An 11,460-nucleotide genomic window follows, 5' to 3' on the forward strand; every position below is an offset into this window, starting at 1 on the left:
GGCGCAGGCTGGATCAGGCAGGCTGATCTAGGGCAGGTTGATCTAGGGTTTAGGTTGATCTAGGGTTCAGGCTGATCTAGGGTAGGCTGATCCAGGGCAGGCTGACCAGGGGGCAGGCTGATCTAGGCTTAGGCTGATCTAGGGCAGGCTGATCTAGGGCAGGTTGATCTAGGGCAGGCTGATCTAGGGCAGGCTGATCTAGGTTTAGGCTGATCTAGGTGTAGGCTGATCTAGGGCAGGTTGACAAGGGTAGGCTGATCTAGTAGGCTGATCTAGGGTTTAGGGCTGATCTAGGAGCAGGCTGATCTAGGGGCAGGTTGATCTAGGGAGTAGGCTGATCTAGGGCAGGTTGACTAGGGCAGGTTGATCTTAGGTGTAGGCTGATCTAGGGTAGGCTGATCAGTGAAGGATCTAGGTGCAGGCTGATCTAGGGCAGGCTGATCTAGGCAGGCTGATCTAGGAGGCTGGATTCAGGGTGTAGCGATCTAGGTGTAGGCGATCTAGGTTTAGGCTGATCTAGGGTAGCTGATTCAGGGTGTAGGCTGATTAGGGGCAGGCTGACTAGGGGTAGGTTGATCTAGGGGAGGCTGATCTAGGGGTACAAGGATCTAGGGCAGGTTGATCTAGGGTGTAGGCTGATCCAGGTGCAGGTTGATCTAGGTGTAGGCTGATGGTGGGGTAAGCTGGATCTAGGCCGATCTAGGCAGGTTGATCTAGGGCAGGCTGACTAGGTGCAGGTTGATCTAGGGAGGTTGATCTAGGCAGGCTGATCTAGGTAGGCTGATCTCTGTGGCTTCAGGGCGATCTAGGCAGGCTGATCTAGGGTAGGTTGATTCAGGGCAGGTTATCCAGGGTTTAGGCTGATCTAGCAGGCTGATCCAGGAGCAGGCTGATCTAGGCTTTAGGCTGATTCAGGGGTAGGCTGATCTGTGCTGAAGGATCTGGGCAGGTGCTGATCCAGGCTTAGGCTGACCCAGGCAGGCTGACTAGAGGCCTAGGCTGATCTAGGCTTGTGCTGATCCAGGGGCAGGGGCTGACCATGCAGGCTGATCTAGGGGTGCAGGGTTGACAGGCTTGAAGGATCTAGGCCTAGGCGATTCAGGCAGGCTGACTCAGGAGCAGGCTGATCTAGGGTAGGCTGATCTAGGGTAGGCTGATCTGGGCAGGCTGATCTAGGATAGGCTGATCTAGGGTGCAGGCTGATCCAAGGGTGTGGCTGATCTAGGCAGGCTGATAGGGCAGGCTGATTTAGGCAGGCTGGATCCAGGGGCTCTAGGCTGATCTAGGCAGGCTGATCTAGGGCAGGCTGATCTAGGCAGGCTGATCAAGGGCAGGAGGATCTAGGCTTAGGCTGATCTAGGCTTAGCTGATCTAGGGCAGGCTGATCTAAGTGTGCAGGCTGACTCAGGGGGTAGCTCTGGATCAGGGCTTAGGCTGATCCAGGGGTAGCTGATGCTGATCTAGGCAGGCTGACTCAAGGCAGGCTGATCTAGGGCAGGCTGACGGATATGTAGGCTGATCTAGGGTGCAGGCTGATCTAGTGCAGGCTGACTAGGGCTTGTGCTGATCTAGGGCAGGCGATCAGGGCAGGCTGATCCAGGGTTCAGGCTGATCTAGGAGGCAGGCTGATCTAGGGGCTGGTTGATCTAGGGCAGGTTGATCTAGGCAGCTGATCTAGGGCAGGCTGATCTAGGGTAGTTGATCTAGGGGTAGGCTGATCTAGGGTAGCTGGATCTGGGTGCAGGCTGATCTAGGGTAGGCTGATCTAGGTGTAGGTTGATCTAGTGGGGTAGGCTGATCTAGGTTTAGGCTGATCTAGGTAGGCTGATCAGGGCAGGGCTGACCCAGGGGCAGGCTGATCTAGGGTGTGGCTGATAGGGGCAGGCTGATCTAGGGTGCAGGCTGATCTAGGGTAGGCTGACTAGGTTTAGGCTGACTAGTGTGCATCTAGGGGTAGGCTGATCTGGGGTAGGCTGATCTAGTAGGCTGATCTAGGGTAGGCTGATCTAGGCTTTAGGCTGATCTAGGGCAGGTTAACTAGGGTGCTGATCCAGGGGCAGGCTGATTCAGGGCAGGCTGACCAGGCCTTAGGTCGATCTAGGGCTCCTTGGGCTGATCCAGAGGCAGGCTGATCCAGGGGCAGGCTGATCCAGGTGCAGGCTGATTCAGGGTCAGGCTGATCCAGGGCAGGCTGATCCAGGGTGGCTGATCCAGGTGCAGGCTGATCCAGGCGCAGGCGATCTAGGCTCAGGCTGATCTAGGGCAGGCTGACCAGGCAGTGGCCGATCTAGGCCTAGGCTGACTGGGCAGGCTGATCCAGGGCAGGCTGATCCAGGGCAGGTTGATCAGGCTTAGGCCGATCCAGGCCAGGCTGACTAGGGCAGGCCAACTTGTGGCCTAGGCCGATCCAGGGCAAGTCGATCCAGGGCAGGCTTGGGGTGCTGATTCAGGCAGGCCGATCTAGGGGTAGGCAGGGTCGAAGCCGATCCAGGCAGCTATCTATAGGTTGATCTGGGGGCAGGCCGCTAGCAGGCAGTGCCGATCTGGTGGCCCAGGCCGACCAGGTTCAGTTGACTAGTGTTGATCTGGGGGTAAGCCGATTCAGAGGGTGTTGATCTGGGGTTGCGTTGATCTGGGTATGGTTAGGCGTCCAGTAGCAGTGGCGCAGGCTGACTCCACCACCCCTGACCGGCCAGCCTGACCCACCGGATGATCAACCTACCCCTAGATCAACCTACACCCTAGATCAACCTAAACCCTAGATCAACCTACACCCCAGATCAACCTACCCCCAACCTACCCCAGATCAACCTAAACCCCAGATCAACCCAACACCCTAGATCAACCTGGGCCCCCAGATCAATCCCAACCCCAGATCAACCCGTCCCAAACCCCAGACCCAAACCCCAGACCAACCCCAAACCCCAGATCAACCAAATCCCCAGATCAACCCTGCACCTGCAGATCAACCAAAACCCCAGATCATCCAAACCCCAGATCAACCCATAGCTCCCCTAATCAACCCCACACCAGACCCAACCCAAACCCCAGATCAACCCCACACCCCTGAGATCAACCCACCCCCAGATCAACCAAACCCAGATCAACCTACCCCTCAGATCAACCCCACCCCAGATCAACCCCACATCTCGATCAACCTACCCCCAGACAACATAAACCGTAGACAATCCCACCCCCAGATCAACCTGGCCCCAGATCAACCCCAGATCAACCCCAAAACCCTAAGATCCCACCCCCAGACCCAAACCCCAGACCCCAGACCAAACCCAAACCCCAGATCAATCCCAACCCCCTGCAGACGGGTCCCACAACCCCAGACCAACCCTACCCCAGACCAACCCACACCCCAGATCAACCCAAACCCCAGATCAACCCCAAACCCCAGATCACCCAAACCCCAGATCAACCCATCCCCCGATCAACCTACCTCAGATCAACCACCCCAACAAATCCCCATCCCCTCAGATGAACCCACACCCCAGATCATCTCACACCCCAGACCAACCCAAAACCCCAGATCAACCTACCCCCCAGATCAACCCAAACCCCAGATCAACCTACCCCAGATCAACCCAAACCCCAGATACCCCAACCCCAGACCCCACCCCAGACCCACCCCAGACCCAAACCCCAGATCAACCCACACACCCCAGATCAACCTGGCCCCCTGACCAACCCAAACCCCTATATCAACCCAACCCATATCAACCCACCCCCAGATCAACCCCAAACCCCAAATCAACCTAAACCCATCACCCCACCCCAGACTGTCCCACACCCTGATCAACCCGGCCCCCAGAGCCCACCTAAACCCCAGATCAACCCAAACCCCAGATCAACCCACACCCCAGATCAACCCTGGCCCCAGATCAACCCCAAACCCCAGATCAACCCACACCCCAGATCAACCTACCCCAGATCAACCTAAACCTCAGATCAACCCCAAACCCCAGATCACCCTAAACCCCTAGATCCCAAACCCCAGATCAACCCACCCCAGATCCCAAACCCCAGAGATCAACCCACCCTAGATCAACCCACCCCCAGATCAACCTACCTAGATCAACCTAAACCCCAGACCCTCATACCCCTAGATCAACCCACACTGATCAACCTCTACCCCAGATCAACCTACACCCTAGATCAACCTACCCCCAGATCACCACCCCCAGATCAACCTACCCCTAGATCAACCCAAACCCTAGATCAACCTACCCCTAGATCAACCTACCCCTAGATCAACCTCAACCTAGATCAACCTAAACCCCAGATCAACCCAACACCCTAGATCAACCCACCCCAGATCAACCTACCCCCAGATCAACCTACCCCTAGATCAACCTAACCCAGATCAACCTACACCCTAGATCAACCCACACCCCAGACCACCAACCATCCCTAGATCAACCTAAACCCCAGATCAACCTAACCTAGATCAACCCACACCCTAGATCAACCTACCCCCAGTCCACCTACCCCAGATCAACCTACCCCCAGATCAACCTACCCCCCAGATCAACCTAAACCCCAGATCAACCCAAACCCCAGATCAACCTACACCCCAGATCAACCCACACCCAGATCAACCTACCCCCAGATCAACCTAAACCCAGACTCCAAACCTAGATCAACCTACCCCCAGATCAACCTAAACCCTAGATCAACCTACCCCTAGATCAACCTACAACCCTAGATCAACCAACCCCAGATCAACCAACTAAACCCCAGATCAACCCAACCTCAGATCAACCTACCCCCAGATCAACCTACCCCCAGATCAACCTACCCCTAGATCAACCTACACCCTAGATCAACCCAAACCCCTAGATCAACCTACCCAGATCAACCCACCCCCAGATCAACCCAAACCCCAGATCAACCTCAACCCCAGATCAACCCAACCCCAGATCAACCTACCCCCAGATCAACCCAAACCCCAGATCAACCTACCCCCAGATCAACCTACACCGATCAACCTCCCCACCCAGATCAACCTACCCCCAGATCAACCTACCCCCAGATCAACCCACCCCAGATCAACCTAAACCCCAGATCAACCTACCCCTAGATCAACCCACACCTAGATCAACCTACCCCAGATCAACCTACACCCCAATCAACCTACCCCTAGATCAACCCAAACCCTAGATCAACCTACCCCCCAGATCAACCCACCCCAGATCAAACTTAAACCCCAGATCAACCTACCCCCAGATCAACCTACCCCCAGATCAACCTACCCTAGATCAACCTAAACCCTAGATCAACCTAAACCCTAGATCAACCCACACCCCCAGATCAACCCACACCCCAGATCAACCCACACCCCAGATCAACCCACCCCAGATCAACCTAAACCCCAGATCAACCTACCCCCAGATCAACCTAAACCCCAGATCAACCTACCCCAGATCAACCTAAACCCCAGATCAACCTACCACCCAGATCAACCCAACCCTAGATCAACCCACCCTAGATCAACAACCTACCCCAGATCAACCCACCCCAGATCAACCCAAACCCTGATCAACCCACAACCCCAACCTACAACCCCAGATCAACCTACCCTCAGATCAACCTAAACCCCAGATCAACCTACCCCCCAGATCAACCTACACCCTAGATCAACCCACCCCAGATAAACCAAACCCCAGATCAACCCAAACCCAGATCAACCTACACCCTAGATCAACCTACCCCAAGATCAACCTACACCCTAGATCAACCTATCAACCTACCCCCAGATCAACCCAAACCCCAGATCAACCCAAACCCCAGATCAACCTACACCTAGATCAACCTACCCCAGATCACAACCCAAACCCCAGATCAACCCAAACCCTAGATCAACCCACCCCAGATCAACCTACCCCCAGATCAACCTACCCCAGATCAACCTAAACCCCAAGTCAACCCAACCTCAGATCAACCCCACCCCCAACCTACCCCCAGATCAACCTCAACAACAACCCAAACCCCAGATCAACCCACCCCCAGATCAACCCCAACCCCAGATCAACCCACCCCCAGATCAACTCACAACCCCAGATCAACCTACCCCAGATCCCAACCCCAGATCAACCCAAACCCCAGATCAACCCACCCCAGATCAACCCACCCCAAGATCAACCTACCCCAGATCAACCCAAACCCCAGATCAACCCAAACCCCAGATCAACCCACCCCAGATCCAACCCCAGATCAACCCAAACCCCAGATCAAACTCACCCCCAATAACCCACCCCCAGATCAACCCACCCCCAGATCAACCCAAACCCCAGATCAACCCAAACCCCAGATCAACCTCCACCCTGATCAACCTACCCCCAGATCAACCCACAACCCCAGATCAACCCACCCCAGAACTCCAGATCAACCCACCAGATCAACCCAACCCCAGATCAACCCACCCCCTGACCAACCTAAACCCCAGATCAACCCACCCCAGATCAACCTCCCAGATCAACCCAACACCCCAGATCAACCTACACCAACCAACCCAACCCCCAGATCAACCCAACCCCCAGATCAACCTACACCCCAGATCAACCACACCCCTAGATCAACCCATCCCCAGATCAACCTAAACCCCAGATCAACCTACACCCAGATCAACCTACCCCCTAGATCAACCTACACCCCAGATCAACCCACCCCCAGTCCACAACCCTAGATCAACCTACCCCAGATCAACCTAACCCCAGATCAACCCACCCCAGATCAACCCACCCCAGATCAACCCAAACCCCAGATCAACCCAAACCCCAGATCAACCTACACCCCAGATCAACCCACACCTCAGATCAACCCACCCCCAGATCAACCTAAACCCCAGATCAACCTAAACCCCAGATCAACCTCAACCCTAGTCAACCCAAACCCCAGATCAACCCACCCCCAGATCAACCTACACCCCAGATCAACCCACCCCCAGACCATAAACCCCTAGATCAACCCAACCCTAGATCAACCTACCCCCAGATCAACCCCAAACCCTAGATCAACCCCTCACTCCCTAGATCAACCTACCCCTAGATCAACCTACCCCTAGATCAACCTAAACCCTAGATCAACCCACCCCAGACCCCTCACAACCTACACCCCAGATCAACCCACACCCTAGATCAACCTACCCCCAGATCACCCACCCCAGATCAACCTACACCCTAGATCAACCTAAACCCTAGATCAACCTACACCCCAGATCAACCCCACATCCTAGATCAACCCACACCCAGATCAACCCACCGATCAACCTACCCCAGATCAACCTAAACCCTAGATCAACCTACCCCTAGATCAACCTACCCCAACCCACCTAGATCAACCACACCCCAAACCCTAGATCAACCCCAAACCCCAGATCAACCCACACCCTAGATCAACCCACCCCCAGATCAACCTACCCTAGATCAACCTAATCCCCAGATCAACCCACACCCTAGATCAACCCACACCCTAGATCAACCCAAACCCTAGATCAACCTAAACCCTAGATCAACCTACCCCCAGATCAACCTACCCCTAGATCAACCCATACCCCTAGATCAACCTACCCCTAGATCAACCTACCCTAGATCAACCCAAACCCCAGATCAACCTACCCCAGATCAACCTACCCCAGATCAACCTACCCCTAGATCAACCTAAACCCCAGATCAACCTAAACCCTAGATCAACCTACCCCTAGATCAACCTACCCCTAGACACCCCTACCTAGATCAACCCAAACCCCAGATCAACCTACCCCCAGATCAACCTACCCCAGATCAACCTACCCCTAGATCAACCTAAACCCTAGATCAACCCAAACCCCAGATCAACCCACCCCAGATCAACCTACCCCTAGATCAACCTAAACCCTAGATCAACCTACACCCCAGATCAACCCCACCCTAGATCAACCCCATCCTAGATCAACCCTAAACCCCAGATCAACCTACCCAGATCAACCTACACCCTAGATCAACCTACCCTAGATCAACCTACCCCAGAATCAACCTAAACCCCAGATCAACCACACCCCAGATCAACCCACACCCTAGATCAACCTACCCCAGATCAACCCAAACCCAAGACCACCCCCAGATCAACCCCACACCCAGATCAACCCTACCCCCAGATCAACCTACCCCCAGATCAACCTACACCCCAGATCAACCCCACCCCTAGATCAACCCCACCCCTAGATCAACCCAAACCCTAGATCAACCTACACCCCAGATCAACCTACCCCAGATCAAATATACCCCTAGACACCCATCAACCTACCCCTAGATCAACCAAACCCCAGATCAACCTACCCCCAGACTCCCCAAACCCTAGATCAACCTACCCCAGATCAACCTACCACCTAGATCAACCTACCCCAGATCAACCCCTAAACCCTAGATCAACCTACCCCTAGATCAACCTACCCCTAGATCAACCCACCCCAGATCAACCTACAACCCTAGATCAACCTACCCCTAGATCAACCTACCCCTAGATCAACCTAAACCCCAGATCAACCTAAACCCTAGATCAACCTACCCTAGATCAACCTACCCCAGATCAACCCACCCCTAGATCAACCTAAACCCTAAGTCAACCTAACACCCCCTAGATCAACCTACCCCCTAGATCAACCTACCCCCAGATCAACCTACCCCCAGATCAACCTACCCCTAGATCAACCTACACCCCAGATCCACCCAAACCCTAGATCAACCTACCCCTAGATCAACCTACCCCAAGACAACCCCAAACCCCAGATCAACCTACCCCTAGATCAACCTACCCCTAGATCAACCTACCCCCAGATCAACCTAAACCCTAGATCAACCTACCCCCTAGATCAACCCACACCCTAGATCAACCTACCCACCCAGATCAACCCACCACCCCAGATCAACCTACCCCTAGATCAACCTACCCCTAGATCAACCCAACCCTAGATCAACCTACCCCTAGATCAACCTACACCTAGATCAACCTTCCCTAGATCAACCCCACCTAGACCAACCTACCCTAGATCAACCTACCCCCTCAGATCAACCTACCCCCCAGATCAACCTACCCCTAGATCAACCTAAACCCCAGATCAACCTACCCCCAGATCACCCACCCCAGACAACCCACCCCAGATCAACCCCAACCCTACTCAACCAAACCCCAGATCAACCCCACACCCCAGATCAACCTACACCCTAGACAACCCATCCCCAGATCACCCAAACCCCAGATCAACCTACCCAGATCAACCTAAACCCCTAGATCAACCTACCCCCAGATCAACCCAACCCCAGATCAACCTACCACCCTAGATCAACCTAAACCCTAGATCAACCTACCCCTAGATCAACCTACCCCTAGATCAACCTACCCCTAGATCAACCTACCCCTAGATCAACCTAAACCCCTAGATCAACCTACACCCCCAGATCAACCCACACCCAGATCAACCTACCCTAGATCCCCAACCCCAGATCAACCCACCCCCAGATCAACCCACACCCCAGATCAACCCACCCCCAGATCAACCTAAACCCTAGATCAACCAAACCCCAGATCAACCCACACCCTAGATCAACCTACCCCAAGATCAACCTACACCCAGATCAACCTATCAACCTACCCCTAGATCAACCTAAACCCTAGATCAACCTACCCCTAGATCAACCTACACCCTAGATCAACCCACCCTAGATCAACCTAAACCCTAGATCAACCTAAACCCCAGATCAACCCACCCCTAGATCAACCTACCCCTAGATCAACCTACCCCTAGATCAACCTCAACCCCTAAGTCAACCTACCCCAGATCAACCTACCCCTAGATCAACCTCCCCTAGACAACCCCACCCTAGATCAACCCAAACCCTAGATCAACCTACCCCAGATCAACCCCACACCCAGATCAACCCACCCCAGATCAACCTACACCCTAGACCAACCTACCCCAGATCAACCTACCCCTAGATCAACCCAAACCCTAGATCAACCTACCCTAGATCAACCTACCCCAGATCAACCTACCCCCAGATCAACCTACCCCCAGATCAACCTAAACCCAGATCAACCCCTACCCCTAGATCAACCCAACCCCAGATCAACCTAAACCCCAGATCAACCTACACCCTAGATCAACCTACCCTAGATCAACCTACCCCAGATCAACCTAAACCCTAGATCAACCTACCCCCAGATCAACCCTACACCCTAGATCAACCTTCCCCAGACCCCACACCCCAGATCAACCTACCCCCAGATCAACCCCACCCCAGATCAACCCCAACCCCAGATCAACCTAAACCCTAGATCAACCTACCCCTAGACCACCCACCCCAGATCAACCCACCCCCTAGATCAACCCAAACCCTAATCAACCCACCCCTAGATCAACCCTACCCCTAGATCAACCTACCCCAGATCAACCTACCCCCTAGATCAACCCAACCCAGATCAACCTACACCCCAGATCAACCTACACCCCAGATCAACCTACCCCCAGATCAACCTAAACCCAGATCAACCCCACACCCCAGATCAACCTACACCCAGAACAACCTACCCCAGTCAACCTACCCCCAGATCAACCCACCCCCAGATCAACCTACCCCTAGATCAACCCAAACCCCAGATCAACCTCAAACCCCAGATCAACCCACACCCCAGATCACCCCTACACCTCTAGATCAACCCACCTAGATCAACCCAAACCCCAGATCAACCTAAACCCCAGACCCTACCCCTAGATCAACCCTAAACCCTAGATCAACCTACCCCTAGATCAACCTACACCCTAGATCAACTACCCCTAGATCAACCTAAACCCTAGATCAACCTACCCCTAGATCAACCTACCCCAGATCAACCCAACCCCCAGATCAACCCCTACCCCCAGATCAACCCCACACCCCAGACCCAAACCCTAGATCAACCTACCAGATCAACCTACCCCAGATCAAACTAAACCCCAGACCAACCTACCCCAGACCTACCCCTAGATCAACCTAAACCTTGACCCACCCCCAGATCAACCCTACACCCTAGATCAACCTTCCCCTCCCAGATCAACCTACCCCTAGATCAACCTACCCTAGATCAACCCTACCCCTAGATCAACCCCAAACCTAGATCAACCTCACCCCTAGATCAACCCTACACCCTGATCAACCTACCCCTCAGATCAACCTACACCCCAGACACCAACCCCTAGATCACCTACCCCCAGATCAACCCCACCCCAGATCAACCTACCCTAGATCACCTAAACCCAGATCAACCTACCCCTAGACCAACCCACCCCCTAGATCAACCCCACCCAGATCAACCTAAACCCCAGATCAACCTAAAACCCTAGATCAACCTACACCCCAGATCAACCTACACCAGATCAACCTACACCCTAGATCAACCTAACCCAGATCAACCTAAACCCCAGATCAACCCCACCTA

The 11,460-nt window shown here is 54.0% G+C and overlaps 1 protein-coding gene across 1 annotated transcript; it reads left to right on the forward strand.

Annotated features, from left to right (window-relative positions):
• Positions 1–3,722: 3,722 nt before the first annotated feature.
• Positions 3,723–6,258, forward strand: LOC121863885 (extensin-like; the record flags this gene model as incomplete). The annotated part of the gene is made up of 2 exons (XM_042362803.1): positions 3,723–3,812; positions 5,974–6,258. Coding segments are annotated over 2 exons (375 nt in total), but the record flags the coding sequence as incomplete, so codon positions are not given.
• Between the last annotated feature and the right edge of the window lie 5,202 nt (positions 6,259–11,460).

The sequence above is a fragment of the Homarus americanus genome, unplaced genomic scaffold (assembly GCF_018991925.1).
Source record: "Homarus americanus isolate GMGI-L3 unplaced genomic scaffold, GMGI_Hamer_2.0 scaffold10689, whole genome shotgun sequence".
Lineage (NCBI taxonomy): Eukaryota > Metazoa > Arthropoda > Malacostraca > Decapoda > Nephropidae > Homarus > Homarus americanus.